Below are 19,033 nucleotides of genomic sequence, written 5' to 3' on the forward strand. Positions count from 1 at the left end.
AACAAACAAAAAAGCCAGGGGTGCCTGGGTGGCTCAGTCGATTAAGCTTCTCACTTTGGCTCAAGTCATGATCTCGAGGTCCATGGGTTTGAGCCTCACAACAGGCTCTGTGCCTCCAGCTCGGAGCCTGAAGCCTGCTTCGGATTCTGTCTCCCTCTCTCTCTGCCTCTTCCCTGCTCACACTCTGTGTGTGTCTCTCTCTCTCTCTCAAAAATAAACAAACATTAAAAAAAAAAAAAAAAAGCCAACTAGGTCCAGGGAGTCTTGGAAGTCTTTATTGTTGCATGTCCCAGAGTCAAAAGAGAAGAATCAGATCACCTTTTACTAGGCTAATATATTTTTTGAATTGGACAAACATTTTTAGATTATAAACTTGACCTTGTTTGTAATCACTTCAAAGGCTTGTTCAATTTCTGTGTGTGTGGCAAGGTATACATGGCATAAAATTTATCGTTTTAACTTAAAATTTTTTTTTTTCATTTTGAGTACACAGTTCAGTGGCATGAAAGTACATTCGCATTCACCACTATCCATTTCCAGAACTTTTCCATCACCCTAAAGTATTTAACACTAAACTCCTAATTCCCCCTTCCCCTTAGTCCCTGGAAACTCTAATTCTACTTTCTGTGTCTATGAATTTGACTACTCTAGGTTGTGACTGGCTTATTTCACTTAGCATAATGTCTTCAAGATTCATTCATGTTGTAGCATGTGTCAAAATTTCCTTCCTTTTTAGGGCTGAGTAATATTCCATTGTATGTATATGTGTATGTGTGTGTGTGTGTGTATGTATATATATATACATACACACACACACACACACACACATATATATATATATATATATATACCTTTATCATACACATACACACCATATTTTGTTTATACATTCATCTGTCAAAGGACACTTGAATTGCTTCCAGCTTTTGGCTATTGTGAATAATGCTGCTGCAAACATAGATGTAAAAATATCTGTTTCAGTCCTTTTAATTTTGGGGGGGTATATACTAGAAGTGGAATTGCTGGATCGTTTGGTAATTTTTTAAAATTTCTTGAGGAACCATCGTACTGTTTTCCACAGTGTCTGCACCATTTTGCATTCCCACTAGCAATACACAAGAGTTCCAGTTTCTCTGTATCCTCATCAATATTTGTTCTTTTCTTTCTTTCTCTCTTTTGTTTTTTTTTTCTAGCAGCCCTCCTGATGGGTGTAAAGTGGTATGTCCTGGTGGTTTTGATTCGCGTTTCCCTGATGATCAATGATGTTGAGCATCTTTTCATGTGATTATATTTGCCATTTATAGATCTGTTTTGGAGAAATGTCTGCTCAAGCCCTTTGCCTATTTTTAAATTGTTTTTTTTGTTGTTGGTGGTGACTGTAGGAATTTTTTGTATATTCTGGATATTAATTCCTTATCAGACATATGATTTGCGAATATTTTCTCATTCTGTAGGTTTCCTTTTCACTCTGTTGATAGTATCTTTTGATATATAAAGGTTTTAAATTTTGACGAAGTCCAATTTATCTATTTTTTGTTGTCTGTGTTTTGGTGTCATATCAAAGAATTCACTGCCAAATCCAATGTCATGAAGATTTTGCCTTGTATTTTCTGCTAAGAGTTTTATAGTTTTAGGTCTCATGTTTAGGTTTTTCATCCATTTTTTAAAATGTTTATTTATTTTTGAGAGAGGAGAAGGGAGGGGCAGGGCCGGTTGGGGGCGGAGCAGACAGAGGATCCGAAGAGGGCTCTGTGCTGACAGCAGAGAGCCTGATGTGGGGCTCAAACTCACGAACTGTGAGATCATGACCTGAACAGAAGTTGGATGCTTTACTGACTGAGCCTCTCAGGCGCCCTGGGTGTTTGATCCATTTGAGTTAGTTTTTGTATATAGTGTAAGGTATGAGTACAATTTCATTTTTTTTGCATGTGGATATTCATTTTTCCCAACACTACGTGTTGAAGGCTGTCTTTTCCCCATTGAATGGTCTTGGCGCCCTTGTGATTGATCATTCAGTTTTATCTCATGTTGAGGAGAGGAAACTGCTGGAATTGTATCACTTTTAGATGTGCATTTCACTTTTCAATAGGTTTTCAAAATCTATGTATCCACCACAGTTTTTCACCAGCCTTTTGTTAGAAAGTCAGTGGGAGGTAGTGACTTTACCTTTATTATGTATGACAAGGCCTGGCCCTATGAAGGATTCTGCCAGTCTGATGTACTTGTATGGTTTGAGGAAACGCAGACCTCTCCAAATTTTCTTTGTTGGATATCCTACAGATTGGGCTTTCCTCCTAAGGAATATATTCCTTTAGTCTAACAAACCTTTAGAATGCCAGTACATGTGGGAGGAATAAAAAACATTAGTCATTTACACACCAGTGTGAATTCATTTACAACATTACATTCCTCACAGTTGATTAACTGAGAAGAAGGGAATTTTAACTTAAACTTTATTGGAGGTTTGGGGAGAAGGAAAAACACTACTTTAAGGAAAAGGCCACATTCCAAGAAGGGCAGGCCTGGGTTTCGTGCTACCCTGGGCAGCATGAGGCATTGAGCCAAGAGAAAACCGTAGCCCAGAAGGGGAAGTGGGAGAATCTAAAGATAAATTTTGCCTACTTCACAGCTATGTCAGGGAGAGGTTCTGGAAGTGAGCATGAGTAATCCATTGATGTGCATGTGCATGACCTAGACCCGTCTCTTTTATGTTTATTTTAAAGCAATAGCTCATGTTTCTCCAGCCCTGGCAGCATTTCTTTTAGTTATTAGTTATTTCTTTTAGTTATTAGCCTGCAAATAACTAACAGAGGATTTTCTTTCTGTGACCCTCGCCTCTACCTCCAACACACACACACTCACACACATTTCTCTCTTTAGGATTTGTTATGATTTTGTAATGATTCTAATTTGAGTTGATTATGCATATTTAAATAGTAGATATACTGAAGCTGGTGAGTACTGGATATTTTATTTTATTTTATTATTTTATTTTTTGAGAGAGGGAAGGTGCAAGTGAGAGAGGTACAGAGAGAGAGAATCCCAGGAGGGGAAGAGAGGGAGAGGGGGAGAGGGGGAGAGGGGGAGAGAGGAGGGGGGGAGAGAGAGAGAGAAAGAGAAGCAGGTCTCACCCAAAGCATGGCTCAAGCTCACCTGACATGGGACTCGAACTCATGGACAGTGAGATCGTGACCTGAGCCAAAGTCAGATGCTTAACGACTGAACCACTCAGGTGTCCCTGGATATTTTAATAGTTACATTCCTACATTTCAAGAATTAGAATGTTTTTAAAATTTTTAAAGAGTGGCATTCTGTCCTTGAAGCTTCTGTTTCTAGCCAAAATCATCTCTACTACACACTAGAGAAAAGCAGTTTTAAAACTTGGTTCAGTTATCTCTAAAATACCTTTTATTCACAAAGGAAAAGGTGTATCCAGATCACATTCAAAGTTTGTATGTCATTAACACCTTAGTCTCATTAATGTGGCCGCAGAAGACTTCACCACTGCTGGATGTAAGTCTCAGAAAAAGTACCACGAAGGCCAAACACACTCTTTCTTAGTTTGCTACTAAGGTTTTCCCCTCTTCTATTATGGAACTACTTCTCTGTCACTTCTTGGTCTTTGTACTGTTATACGGGAGTGGACTTGTGACAACAGAGTATAAGATACCACATATCACCCTAGCCAATGCTTTTCCTCTAACAAATCACACTTGACTGTGTTTCAGAAGCTAATGACAGGCTGTCTTGTGCTATTATGAGGAAGCTGGGGTTTCCACTTTCCATTATCTTTTAGCTGCCATCTACTTTCTTTATTGTTTGTTTCTTTGTTTGTTTTTGTTTTTAACTTATGTTGTCCAACTTCAGGACCACAAATCTAGTGACTAATATCCCCTACTCTTAGATAGCCTATATGACCTTCCCTGAAAAAAATGTATACAACAAAGAAAAACGTACTTTAACACAGTAATGGTCATCTTGCTTGATTAGCTCATATAGTTCCTTTGCGTTTTGAGGAATATGGTTTTCCCTGTTTGGAATTATTACTGTTATTTGAGGTAATCTTTGACTAAAATAATACAGTAGCTAATAAGTTTTTGAGTAGAGTAGAATGGAATAGAAAGCATCTTTAACCTTGTGATATTTTTGATAACATTTTTCTTGTAAGATTCCAGTGTGGCAGCAGGGGTATATCATACGTCCCAACTCATCAAATTCTGCACATTAAATATGTGCAGTTTTTTTGTGTATTAACTATGTCTCAACTAAGCTGTTTATTTAAAAAAATAATAATTTTGTTTCTGTGAAAGAGGCCCAGTCTTGCCAAAAAAAAAACCCAAAAAACATTCTAATAAACAGAAAGAGATACCATAATCATGGATTGGAGGGCTCAATATTGTCAAAATGTCAGTTCTCCCCAAAGTAGTGTAGAAATTGAATACAATCTCAATCTTAATTCCAGCAGGGATTTTAAGGTAGAAATTGGCAGGATGTGATTCTAAACTCTCTACGGAAATGCAAAGGATCTAGACTTGCAGAACAGTTTTTGAGAAGAATAAATCTAGAGAACTTAAGTTATCTGAGTCAAGATTTACAGTATAATGCTACAATAGTCAAAGCAGTGTGGTGCTGTCAGAGGAGAGAAAAGTGTGGTATGAGGACAGAAATAGACGGTCACTTACTGGGCAACTGATTTTTTTTTTTTTTCCAACATTTTTTATTTATTTTTGGGACAGAGAGAGACAGAGCATGAACGGGGGAGGGGCAGAGAGAGAGGGAGACACAGAATCGGAAACAGGCTCCAGGCTCCGAGCCATCAGCCCAGAGCCTGACGCGGGGCTCGAACTCACGGACCGCGAGATCGTGACCTGGCTGAAGTCGGACGCTTAACCGACTGCGCCACCCAGGCGCCCCTGGGCAACTGATTTTTGTCAAAGGGGCAAGCAAGATAATTCAGTGAGGAAACAATAGTATTTTCAACAAATGGTGCCGGAATAACTGGATAACCACATTAAGAAAATGAACTTTGACTAATACCTCACATCATATACAAAACTTCATTCAAGATAGATCCTAGACCAGGGCGCCTGGGTGGCGCAGTCGGTTAAGCGTCCGACTTCAGCCAGGTCACGATCTCGCGGTCCGTGAGTTCGAGCCCCGCGTCAGGCTCTGGGCTGACAGCTCAGAGCCTGGAGCCTGTTTCAGATTCTGTGTCTCCCTCTCTCTGCCCCTCCCCCGTTCATGCTCTGTCTCTCTCTCTGTCCCAAAAAAAAAAAAAAAAAAAAAAAAAAAAAAAAAAAAGATAGATCCTAGACCTAAATCTAAAAGTTAAAATTATAATGCTCTAGAAAGAAAACATAAGAGAATACATTCAAAAACTAGGGGTAGGCAGCTATTTTTAGATAGGACTCAGAAAGCAATAACCATAAAAGAAAAATTTATAAATTATACTTCTTCAAAATTAAATATTTTTATCAAAAACACTATTAAAAATAAATAAGCAATATATAGCCTGGAAGGAGTGGCAAAATGTTATCTAATCTAATAAAGGACTTATATCCTTAGATCCTGAATATATATATAACTGTGTAACTCAGTAATAAAAACAATCCACTTTTTAAAAGATGGAAAAAAGCCTCAAACCAACGTTTCACAAAGGAGAATATATGAATGGTCAGTAAGCACATGAAAAGATGTTCAACGGCATTAGTCATCAGAGAAATGCAAATTAAAACCACAATGAGCTCATGCCATACACCCATTAAAATAGCTAAAATCGAAAAGACTGACAACAGCAAATGCTGGTGAAGCTGTAAGCAACTCTTATATATTACCAGTGGAAATATAAAGTAGTACATCCACTTTGGGAAAAAGTTTAGCAGTTTTACCTATCCTTTTTTTTTTTTTTTTAAATTTAAATTCAAGTTAGTTAGCATATAGTATAGTCTTGGCTTCAGGAGTAGAACCCAGTGATTCATCTCTTACATATGACCCCCAGTGCTCATCTTAAAAAATGCCCTTCTTTTTTTTTTTCTTTTAAAGGAATGAAATAAAGGCTTCTAGTGTATTTACTTCTCATCCACAGGCTTAACCTAAGCAAAATGTAAGAAAGTAAATCTGCTGCGCTGTATTGTCTTCTCTTGCGGTCCAAAGTACAGTACGAATGAATCTGGAATAATGTGTTATAAATTCTTTTAGGTAGAGGTAGGTAACTGAGAGGTCATCATGTTACATTTTTAAACTTTTCATTACTGTGGTCTATTTCATGCCCATCGCCCATTTAACCCATCCCCTCACCCACCTCCCCTCCAGCAACCCTCAGTTTGTCCTCTGTATTGAAGAGCCTCTTCTGGTTTGCTTCCCTCTGTGTTTTATCTTATTTTTTCTTCCCTTCCCCTATGTTCATTTCTTGTGTTTCTCAGATTAGCAATTTTACCTACCTTTTGACTTAGAAATTCCACTCCTCAGAGAAATGAACTACATGTTCACAAGAAGGCTTGTACAAGGATGTTCATAGTAGCTGTATTTATAATAATTCCAGAATGGAAACACCCCCAAAGTGGATCAATAGAGAATGGATAGACAAATTGTGTTGTATTCATACTAGGAACGAACTAGTGATATTTTCAACAACATTGGATAGATCTCAAAAATATGCTGAGCAAAAGAAACCAGATATAAGAGGACATTTAGTGTGATTCCACTTATAGAAATTCTAGAAGAGGCAAAAAATAAGGTAGAAAAAAAAAAAAGCAAACGCAGTGGTTTCCTCTGAGGGTGGGATTTGATGAGAAGGGACATGGCACTTTCTGGGGGGATGGAAATGTTCTGAATCATAAGGGTAGTGTGGTTTACATATAGGTATCCATTTGTCAAATGGTACAGCTATTTGTGCATTTCAGCATATGTATATTTTTACCTCAAAAAGCTGTAGAACAATAATAATTGAGTGAGGAGTTGGTAGAGGTAAAAATGGTGCAGGAACAGGAGGATATTGGTAATTGTTAAAATTGTGTGATGGGTACATGGGAGTTCTATTTCACTTACTTTTATTGATGTTTGAAGTTTTTAATAATGAAAGTTTTAAAACATGTTTATAAAATATAAAAAGTTGGGGTGCCTGGGTGGCTCAGTTGGTTAAGCATTCTGACTTCAGCTCAGGTTATGATCTCTCAGTTTGTGGGTTTGAGCCCGTGTCCGGCTCTGTGCTGACAGATCAGAGCCTGGAGCCTACTTCGGATTCTGTGTCTCCTTCTCTCTCTGCCCTTCTGCACTCTCTCTCTGTCTCTCTCTCTCAAAAATAAATAAACGTTAAAAAAAACCTTTTTTTTTTTAATATAAAAAGTTAATTGGATGGATGGATCATGGATTGTTCTTGCTGTTGTACTTGGGTAATATTCGATTATCCATATTAATGGAGCAGAACAACAGTGGCTTAAGATCACAAGCGTTTGGAACCATTTATTAGCTGTGTGCCTTTGAGAAAATTCCTTGATTTCTCCATAGCCCAAGTCCCTTTGTGAGGCTTCAAGGAGATGAAATATGTGTAAAGTATTTTGCCAAGTTCTTGCACAATAAATGTTGGTTACTATTACTAGAGGAGGGAAAATGTGGCAGAGATCACTCTAACAAAATTTATTCTTATTTAATTTGTTTTCTATTTAATTTGAATGGGACTGTGCCTGCTACTTGGGGAATCAACACAATGAAGTCACGCTGGGGAAGGTGTGTCTGAGAAGAAATTACAAAAGGGTTCTTGCCCTTGCAGTGAACTCTTCTGCTTCAGGTTTAAAAAACTTTATCTCCATGAGACCCACTACAAATCCCTAACATAAAACTCAAAGAACAATAACACAGATGATCCTGAAATCTTGTTTTCTTGTTTGTTTGTTTTTTGAATTTGTATTATTTGTTTCTTTTGAGGACACCTGTCTCTGGGATGTTTTGCTTGGGCTAGTATTTAAATTGGCTCCGTTTTCTACTTCAAAACAGCTAGTGGTAGGGAGAGAAGTCTAAGTTTTTTGGACCTAAAAATAGCAAAATAAATAATCCCCAGCTGGCTAATACAAAAAGCAAGCATATAACCATATTCAATCTCAGGCCTGAGGTACGTAAGATTCCCTCTGAGTTTCTTCCCTTAGCAACTTTCACCTCCATGTTTTCACATTGCTAAAGGCTAATCCTTTTCTGTGTAGCTGGAATTCTCTCCCTCATTCATTAGAGGAATATTTAATAGGCCCTGGGAGGTAAGACTGAGCACTGCCCTTGTAGTTCTAGGGCTGGGAGATACTTGGAAAATAATAAGTAGCTTGTGGGGACCCAGGGACCTCCCCTGGAGGTCATGAGTATGGGCCTTGTCTGATGGGAAGGGCTCCACTGGTCTCTCTTTCTTGCTTTAAATAGTGTTGGTTATAGTGTTTGCTTGTTGGTGTCATTTTTCTTTAGAGGACCTAAATGGAATTTGCCAGAAGGAGCTGGCTTTAAAGACTTAGTTGTGGTGAGAATGTTTCCAAATCCCTTACGGAAGTTTCTCTGAGCACCGCAATATATTTTGTTTCAGAAAAGCAGATTTAGGCACATCTGCTCAGGGTCGAAGTTCTCCGCACACCCCTCACCGTGTTGCCGAGATTCCCACGCTTCAGCAGTCTTGCCGGATGGGGGTGACTTCTCTCCTTCCCTTCAGACCTCCCCTGAGGACGTGCTCACGTGCTCATGTCTGTTTCTGGCCCTCCCCGATCCTCATCCCCAAATGTAAGGAGCATCTTTTAAAATGGAAATTGGCCTTCCCATGGGTGTTCCATGACATCTTGTTCTTGGAAGCTTCAATATGTTAAACTCCTTTATCTTATACTTTTGTAAAACTTTTTTTGTTGCTTTCTCATCTTTGTTCCTCCACTGCTTTTCAATAATATAAGAATTGATGCTAATTAAAGTTATAGCCGACCCTTCACACTTCTGTCTTTCCTCTAGATGATTTTCAGTAGCTTGCTTGTCTCCGTCACATTCTGGCTTCCCTGTCTGTACTTTTGAAACGGTTGGCTTAATTTAGCTTCACTTGAATAATTCAAACACATACTAAATTACTTCACAGGATCTGTCTGTTTAAGTATTTTAATCAGTTGCTTTTTCTAAAAAAAAAAAATCACTCTTTGAGGGACAAAATATTCAGGGATTAAATATTTAAAAAAGTTTAGTGATTAAGTATTTTCACACATATTTATTGAGCACCTACTGCTTCCTCATGTTAGGACTGGCATTTTCTCACTGCTCTTCCAACCCTCCTGCCTTCTTGCCCTCCCCCTGCACTTCTTTCCACATCCTTCGAGCCCCATCCGCTGTGGTCCCCGTCAGGCAGTTTTCTGGGGCTGCTCTGGCCCCCAGCGTTCTGTGACCCGTGAGCACTTATCACCTCCATTGCTCCCTTGGCAGTTAGTCACAAATGGCCATGTGGCACATACCAGACTTCTCATGTAAATGTGCCATCTTGCATGATTATCAGAGTCTTTTCATCTCTGGGCCCTTAATATACGATTCTTCTTCTGAGTGCTCAAGATATTAGATTTATTAAACAGGTAATAGCTCCTTGCCTTCTACTTCTCCATCTTCAGCTTTGGCAATGCACTTTGTTTTTCACCTCTCCAGAAACGTGTCTTCCTTTTTCTCAAAAGAATAGCCAACCATGAATCAGCTTTACCTGCCTCACTGAGGAGCACATCTGAATGTGCAGGTCTCAGAACAAAATGAACTGACTGGCCTCCCGGGATTTTTGACCTCTTACTTAGAGACAGAACTCAATGAATTATGTGCCAAACAGTTATTATACACATCTCTCCCTCCCACCCCCTTTTAAAAATAGTTGCCTAACAGATTGCAAAAGACTATGCCCTGGGCTTTTATGGAGCACAGCTCTTAGCATAATTTCTTAGAATATAAATCAAGGGCAAGGTTTATAATCAAATCTCGTAGGTTTAGAAGTCATTTTTTGTTTAGAGATCAACATGGTTTGATCTCAAGCAGTTCTTGGGACTAGAGGAAACAATGTTAATTCATGTTGTTTGCCTTAAAAAAAAAAAAAAGGCAAACAAAACTAGAAGATCTTCATTCCACAGATTTGTCTTGACCAGTGACAATTAAAGAAAACATCTGTCCAGTTCCCTCTTTAAAGATCTTCATAGGAGGAATTCTGGGCATGTGTCAAGTCAAGTTGACACTGTAGACCTCCATCTACGGTACAGCAAGATCTGGACAGGGCATCACAAGGAACTCAGTTCCAGCTTCCCGCTAAGAGTAAGTAGAAAGTATTTGCTCTTCGTTATGTGGTTGCTTTCAACAAAATTTATGAGAAAGCAAAAGGAAGTTTCTAAACTCCTACCAGATGCCAAATACTTGGAGCACTGAAATGAGACTAACGCCCAATCAAAAAAGAAAGATAACACATTTAGGACAAGACAGCAGGGCCTCTTTTGAGAATACCTGAAACTGAAGCTTTTGCAAAATTTATGTGAAGACATAGGCTGATTATAGAAAATTATTTCTTGAGTTGGAGATTTAGGAATAAAAGTCAAACCTGAGATGACCTCAAAACAGGCTGTTTGCTGTCTATTCTGTGCTCTTGTTAAGTGGGTTTCTTTCCTGTTGAGGCTATTTTTGAAGAGCTAGCTTCCTTTTCCCCATCTTTGCTACAGATCAACTGGTCCTGTCCACCCCAGAACAAATGGTGGCTTTTCAAAATGTCCCCTTGTAGGAAAACATATATGTAGGTCTCGCTTAGTCCGTGATACTACATGCCTTTCCCTTTCTCACTGAAGCTGCCCTCAAATAGCTTTCCTGATTTTTTCAGAAAAGCCTTCTGACCGTTTTACCTACCTGTAATCACTCCTTATCTGGTACTTTCTGTATGAACCAGGGGCATTTTCAAAACAAACAAATCAAAATAGACTCCAGGCATTTTCGAGATTGTTCTGCTCTGTAGCAATGGTTCTTATCTACATTTCCCATCCCGTTGACTTCATGTTCATACATTTATAAGGCACTCTCAAATCATGAAAGCCTAATTTCTGGAGAATCAACATCTCATTCAGAATTCCTCTCTCATAGAGTCAGGCTCTATAGAAGCGCTTTCTCAAGTACAGGGACATCTTCTATACTAATCCAGGCAGTGAGAGAAGGTATCCGTAAGTTCCTTGCCTCCTCTGCTATGACCCAGATGGTTTAATATGATTTGGGTTGACATCTTCACAACTGCTTATGAGTAATGACACTGTCATGCATATACTGACCAGAGCCTTGAGCTTAAAGTTGATTATCTAGTTGACCTGATAGATCTGTTCTTCTCTTCTTACCCAGGCCCTCTTGTGACTAACCATGCACATTTACAGAATAATGGTGTGGCCTGTGAGCATGAAACAGAGCAAAGCCAGCTGGACCACAAGGGGACTGAACCTCTGACCCTGGGCTCATTAGCTCCATTCTTAAACTAGGGCAGCCAAATAGCCAATTAGCGATTCACTTGGCAGCAGGGGCCAGACTCATGTGCTGATCTAGTCCAGACCTAGGAAAGTACACCAAAAGCAGTGGCAGCTTTTCAGTGGTTAAGAGCAAGACCCCCGTATTCCCATTAGGTCACAGTGATTTTTCGTGTCACGCTGAACTTTAGAACCCACCAACAATCTATCTTTTAAAAATGCAGCTTTTACTCTCCAATACAAGAGGAAAATATTTGCCACTTCCTTTTGTGTGTGTGTGTGTGTGTGTGTGTGTGTGTGTGTGTGTGTTTCAGTAATCTTGCACATTTTTTCAACTTAAATCATACTGTGTGTTCTGCAGCGAAACTTTTGGTTCAGCACTGGGTTGAGATTCATCCACGTTGTTTGTGTATTGGAACTTATTCACTGCTATTTTGATTCCATTTTACAGCTGTCTTAGAATTTATTCTACTCTGATGGACATTTGATTGTTTCCAGGGTTTTGTTATCATAAGTAGTTCTGCTATGCACTAATTCCTGTGCGTGTCTCCTGATATGTACACGCAAGACTTTCTCTCCAGGGTATGTACATACCTAGGATGGGATTGCAAGGTCATAGGATATACCTTTAATTTTATCAGATGATGTCAAAGTATTTCTGAAGTGTTTGGTTCCGATTTATACTCAAATCAACAATAAGTATTCTAGTGGTTCCACGTCCCAGCCAATACCAACCATTGTCAGACTTTGAAAATTTTGCTAATCTGGTACATGTGAAACTACATTTTAAATGTATTTAAAAGTTGTATTTTTCTCCCATTTTCTAGAATACTAGTGAAATTGAGCAGTTTTTGTAGACTTGCCATTCAGTTTTCCTCTTTCAAGAAGTACCCATTCCAGTGTTTTGTCCGTTTTTCTTTTGGCTTCATCACTGAGCAGCTGTGTGTATTTCTGTTTTAGATGGTAACCCTCTGTCCATGATGTGTTACAAATACCTTCTCCCAATTTGATTTGCCTTTTTACATTTTATATCTTTATAGTTCTCGTTTTGATACAGTTAGCTTGTACTTCTTGGTGCCTTGTTCATACACAAACTCTTTTCTCAGTGTCACATAAGTATGCTCTCTACTGTCATCTTTTAAAAGTTTTACAGTTTTTCTTTGACATTTAAGTCTGGAATTCATTTGGAAAGGATTTGGACACTCTGTACACGTACGAGGTAGTGCTCCAAATTCCTTTGTTTCATAGAGATAATCAGCAGCACCATTCATGGGGAAATCCTATTTCATGCTGATCTGCAAGACTGGCTCTCAGAAAGCCAGTTTCCATACGTGTGCAAGTTTGTTCCTAGAGTCTCTGTTTGGACTCTGGTTATTTCACTCACCCCGGAGCCAACACTACACTGCGAGTCCAGTGTGATGTGACTTCTTGCCATCCAGTGAGGTTTGTCCCCTCTTCGCCTGTTGGTTGTTAGGAGTGTTTTGGCTATTGGCCCTTTGCTCTTCTGGATTAGAAGAAATGTGTTTTCCGAATGTTCCTTCGAAGAGCTAACTGAATTTATAATTAGGCAAGGCAGACAGAAATAAGGTTTAAATGGTCTGCTCAGTAAACCTGAGAGTAAATGTGTTTACCTGAATTTTATTCTGGTCATAAAAATAAAATTCACAAAATTTAGATTTGACATGAGAATTTGTGCTCATAAAAAGTGTTTTCTTTATTATTCAGTATCTACAAACCACATTAATACAGGTATGTTAAACTTGTTTGGTTGGTTGTACTGTTTTTATCATAAATTTAATTAACATTGGACTTGGACCACTTCCCTGAGCAGTAATACAGATAATGCCTGGCCAATGAAGCCACATGAGACTATAATTAGATTCCGTGAGATAATGGTCTCAAATTATTTTAAGTGCTTATATTTTTTAGCAATGTGTAGGCCTGTGCCCAAATATCAAAAGGGAAACTCAACTAGGAGTCGAGCGTATGCGTACTGGTAACTGTTTAATAAAGGAATAGAGGATTTTCATGTACACATTCAGCCTGGGAAACTTTGTATTGTTTATTAAATAAAGCAGAGAAAGCCAGAGAAGAATCAGCACAGTGGGAAATAAGGTCACCAGATAAGGCTTTTTTTGCTACTCTGTTTCCTGTTCTGGGTGGCTCTGCAGTCCACTCTGAGAATTTCATTCCTTTTACTCAGATTGAAAATTTCCCATTTCCTGTCACTCTCTACCACCTCCCCCATTCTTGAGCTGCCAAACCGAAGCCGTTCAAAGAGATGAAGACGCAGTTAATTTGTTGAAGAGCCCGGAGCTTTCGGTAAACAACTTCTTCCTGGATATTACTGTGTAGAGGTGACTGGACCTTTATCAGCAGATTAAGAATTGACCGAATTATTATCGTACCACGTCTCTTAGGTCTGTGCCCACACGGCACAGCTCGTCCTTGCCACTGCAGTGCCGGAGAGCCGCAAAAAGAGGGAATGGCTGCAATAGCTGCACGAACGTTTGGGGAGGTGGGTGTGACAGGATTTTTTTTTTTTGGAACAAAGCAGAGCACGGATGGCAGTTAGCAGCGTTATGCGTGCAGGAAAGGCTTCAGTAAGGATTAGTGATGATGCTGTCACAAAGGGCTGAATTCAGAAAGCCCTGTTCTCTTAGGAATTCTCAAAGCAGTGAAGATGTTACCATGTTTTAAGTGATTATCTAAAACCAGCAGCAGACCTTGTCAAAAGTCTATAGGGTAGAAACGGTTATGAAAGGTATGGGATAGGACTGCGTCTTAGAGGATCAGAACCAATTTTGCGTTACAAAACCTAACATTTCACTGGGAAAGTACTATAATCATTGTAGGTATAGTGTTGAGTACTTTAAACATTTGTCTTTAACTGTGTGTGGGATTTCTTCCAGATAAATTAAAGGTCAGAAACCCAGGTTGGTCTGATCCCATCACATCAGCAACTGGTAATGAATTAAAAGCACCTTAATAAGGCTTTTTTTTTTTTTTTTGAAGCGTGGTTGACACACGATGCTGTCTTAGCTTCAGGTGTACAACACGGTGACTTGGCAAGTCTGTACATTATGCTGTGCTTACCACAGTGTAGCTGCTGTCACCATGCAGTGCTGTTTCGGTACCACCGACTGTGGTCCCTATGCCACACCCTTTATCCTCGTGTCTCACTGCATAACCGGAAGCCTGTCTCTCCTACTCTCCTTCACCCATTTTGCCCATCCCTCACCCACCTCCCCTCTGGCAGCCATCAGTTTGTTCTCTGTATTTATGGGTCTGTTTCTGCTTGTTTATTCATTTCCTTTGTTTTTTAGAGTCCACATGTGAGTGAAATCATACGGTATTTGTCTTTCTCTGTCTGACTTCATTTAGCATTATACTCTGTAGGTCCATCCATGCTGTCACAAAAGCCAAGATGTCATCCCTTTTTATGGCTCAGTGATACTCCTGTGTGTGTGTGTGTGTGTGTGTGTGTGTGTGTGTCTACTGCATGTTCTTCATCCATTCATCTATGGATGGACACTTTGGTTGCTTCCACAGCTTGGCTATTGTAAGTAATGATGCAATAAACATAAAGGTCAAAATTGTTTTAGAATATTGTTTTTATTTTCTTTGAGTAAGTACCCAGTAGTGGGATTACTGGATCATATGGGATTTCTATTTTAAAATTTTGGAGGAACCTCCATATTGTTTTCCACAGCAGCTGCGCTAGTTTGCATTCCCACCAATAGTGTGCGAGAGTTCCTTTTTCTCCATATCCTCACCAACACTTGTTTCTTGTATTTTTGAATCTAGCCATTCTGACAGGTGTGAGGTGGTATCTCATTGTGGTTTTGATTTGTAAAGTCTTTTAACATAAAAAAAAGAAAAACTATGTTAAACATAAAAACGTACAATCTGCCACAATGTTGCTTTTTTGTCTAAGAGCAGAACCGCCAAGAGACTTTCCTTCTACAAAGTTTGTGTCTCTAGTAATGTGTTAATTAATGACCATCCTTTCATAATGTGTGTGTGTGTGTGTGTGTGTGTGTGTGTGTATATATATATATATATATATATATATATATAATCAAATCACCACATGTCCACTTTAAATACCTTACAGTTCTGCCAGCTTTACCTTGGTAAAGCTGAAAAAACTAAGTTCATGTCTCTAGGTCCCTGACCTTTTTAGTTTAAGGTTATGTAAAAAATAATCTGTACCAAGTTAAAATTACTGATTAACTACATCATCGGCAGGTCTCTAACTTGCTGATTTAGGAGAAATGGAGTTGGAAGAGAGCTTGGTAGTTCTCCTGTCCCCAGTGCCTTCATGTTTACATGAAACTAAGCCACACAGCAGAAACCTAAAACTATGTCTCTGGAAACCCTGGCCAGTGTTCTTTTCACGGACTGATGTCATTTCTGTAGTGGGACTACTACCAATGGAGTTCCTCAAGATTTGTGAAGTGTTTAACCCTACTGGGTAGGAAGGAAATCTGGGTCCCACTTCTAGCTCTGCCTTCACGCTAATTAATTATAGCTGGGAGACTGTGAACAGGCCCCTTGGCCTCTCATCTAGAAAATGAGGATGGGTTGTGTGATTCTTTAGAAGAGACTGTATATATGGAAGTATTTAGCATGTCTCCTCACGTGTAACTGGTGTGTAAGAACTATGTTTGTTTCCTTCATACTGAATCATGCTGATGCTGTAAGAATTCTAAGTTGTATTAATTCCTTGATTTCCAAAATAGCCATCATTATATTCAATGAACAAATATGTGTTAACTGATCCTAGGTAGAAACGATGAGGCTCAGACCCAGTCCTTAAGGGAGTAGCTTATTATTATGGGCAATAATGATGATTGCTCTTAAGTTCCAAAAAGGACCAAATTTAGTGGCTGTTCACAAGTAAGAAAATTTTTGGCTGCAAGGAAACTTAGAAGTGTTTATGGAAGAGAGAACCCTGGAGCTCTTTCTAAAATTTCTAAAACCCCAGAAAGATGGGATCTCAACAGGTGGGAGACTGGAAGAAAGTCTGTGGAACGTCATGGAGATGGGCGAGTGTAAAGTGTGTCCAGAGAACGTGGGCCACCCAATTTGGGATGAAGGCTGTTGGAAGATGAGAAAAATGCAGGCTGGGATACAGACCATAGGAGACCTCTTAGCACCTGCCTGGGGACTTTGGCTGTTATACTGTAATCAACCAAGGTCATCAGGGTGGCATGTAGCCAGTGCTGGGACTGAATTAATGTCAAAATTGCCAGTATGGCAAGTGGGGCAAAACCGAGACAGAAAAATCAGCCATCAGGAGAGAGGCTATTCTCACTTGTACAGAGGCCTTAAGACTCTAAGGGACTTGAGTATGCCTTCGTCTAAATCTACTTCAGGGCTTTTACCAAGTGACTATACAAGTTGGTGACCTGTATTTAAGATGAGAAAAGGAGATACATTATTTAAATGTTGCTTTAATGGGAAGAAGCCCTTATATTTGGAACAAGGATTGTTATGACCTGGCCTTAGAGTACAAAGAAAAGCCATGGAGAAGGTGATAGGAGCTTTGCTTCTAGAGGCCATGGCATCCTGGCAGGCCCAGGACAAAGACCTGAATTCAGGTGTCCATGATAGCAGTGACAAAAGATTGCCTGAGGGAAAAACCAACCAGACTTGGCCTGATTAAATGCAACAGATAAAGGGAAAAAGTCCAGGACTGAAGTTTTGCATCTGAATGATATAATTAGCATTAACACCAGGGAGCAGATTCATACATGTGAGTTGTGGTCTTTTAGACCAGGAGTTATTTTGCCGTTTAAAACAAATTCTGCCCGAGGCAACAATGTCTGTTCATTTGTCATATTTCTGTTTATACAATCTAATATTTAAATATTATGCGGTTCATTTTTAAGTAGAACAAAAAATGGGGTGGAAGAATCTATCCTAGAGATTAAGTATCAACTATCTGGTGATACTCTGGATACCAGCAAGTTGTTCTCCTAACACAAGATGTAGGCAAAGTTCTTCCCAAAGGCAAGAGTTCATTTCTACGGTTAATGCTATGGAAACAGTAAAAACACAAAGTACAAAAAGAAACATAAATAAAAGATTTTGCTTTTATTTAAAATAAAATGCATTTATACAGTCTTTAAACCATGGATTATTGGACAATACTGGTAATCCACCCCTCCCGGCCCCCTCTTGGGTTATGTGACCTAGGAATTTTGACTATAGCACCAATGCCGACTGTAACAGCGCAAAAGACAAGAACATGGCCAGTCCAGGCATTAGAGTTAAGGACATTGTGGCAAATCATGACTATAATGAAGTCATTCTTAATTTAGCAGATATGAAAACTGCACATATTTTTAAAAGCATTTAATTAATGCAAAGATGCTACATCTAAGACATTTGCTAGTTGTGAGTAGTTTTTTTAAAAAACTGTACAATTTATAAAATTTGTGTTTGTACATTAGTTACACAAAATGCATACTTCATAGACCTTTACTTCATATTGTAATGCAAAAGTTGCATTATTTTAGGCAGACAGTGAATATGCTGGTGAATACTAAAAGTGTTGTAATACAACAGGGTGTGAAAGTCAAAACACAAGACAATATACATACATGCTTATTCAAGGACAAAAACAAACCAAGCATAAGGGACCGATAGCATTTTCCTTCAAGGTCAAACAATAACATTATTGAATATCAGGCATCTTCCACAGGCCTGATTTATTTGGGGATGGGAGTGAGGGCTGGGGAATCAATAGCTACCAGAAAGTAGGCATTTTTAAAACACATGATCAAATTAAACATACATTAAAACACATGCATTAAACATGATAAATAGACTTCATATAGTTTAAGCCCTGGATAGCTTTAAAGTAGATGGCTTGAGTTTCTTAGTTTGGCTAGCTTAAATCAGTGATGTTTTGTTCCTGACTTGCCCACTACTTTCGTTTTCAATTCCTGGCCCTAAGGAATGTGTGCCATATTCATGTCCATATATTGTATCATGATAGCAGATTAATAGTCGTGCTTGTTAGTGCACATATTAACTGGTCTGGTAAGGCAAAAAAGTTTTCATGATAAAATGATAAATTTCAAGCTTACTTTATTAAGCAGCATATAACAAACAACAGCTTTCAAAGTTAAATATTGTTATGGCCATGGAGTTTCATTACACAACATTTCTATTCACACCCAGCCACTGGTAAGTTTGTAGAACATCTCTTCATCTAAACTCTCATTTTGGTCTTTCGCACGCGTTGAGAGAAATATGTAGCCACCAATGAATTCGTGAACCACTTTGCAATCTACTTCGGTACATATGAAGGACAATCGTACTTCATCTGCAAACTCTACCGTGACCTGGAACAAAGACAAAGAACTGTCAGTCTCAGTAAAACTCCACATGGTTAGGCACAAGTGACACTACTGTGCTATTTAATGTCTGCCCTATCACAAGACTATTTGTCGACCCTCAATTTTTTTTAATCCTAAACTAATAATGCCTTCAGTTCCAAAAGAATACAAGTTGACTAGCCCCTCCCCGACTCCTTTTTAGTTTTCATGTTCTGA

The 19,033-nt window shown here is 38.9% G+C and overlaps 1 protein-coding gene and 1 long non-coding RNA gene across 8 annotated transcripts in view; one reads left to right on the forward strand and one right to left on the reverse strand.

Moving 5' to 3' along the window:
• The window catches only part of LOC131517230 (uncharacterized), a 183,812-nt gene that overhangs the window by 84,062 nt on the left and 80,717 nt on the right, over positions 1-19,033 (forward strand). The window lies entirely within an intron of this gene.
• The window catches only part of FERMT2 (FERM domain containing kindlin 2), an 84,543-nt gene continuing 83,062 nt past the window's right edge, over positions 17,553-19,033 (reverse strand). For all 6 annotated transcript variants that reach the window (XM_058739063.1, XM_058739062.1, XM_058739064.1 and 3 more), the window contains one exon: positions 17,553-18,823. In XM_058739063.1, coding sequence (XP_058595046.1) covers positions 18,650-18,823 — 174 coding nt within the window. In that variant the 3' untranslated portion in view covers positions 17,553-18,649. The remainder of the gene's footprint in view (positions 18,824-19,033) is intronic.

The sequence above is a fragment of the Neofelis nebulosa genome, chromosome 7, assembly GCF_028018385.1.
Source record: "Neofelis nebulosa isolate mNeoNeb1 chromosome 7, mNeoNeb1.pri, whole genome shotgun sequence".
Lineage (NCBI taxonomy): Eukaryota > Metazoa > Chordata > Mammalia > Carnivora > Felidae > Neofelis > Neofelis nebulosa.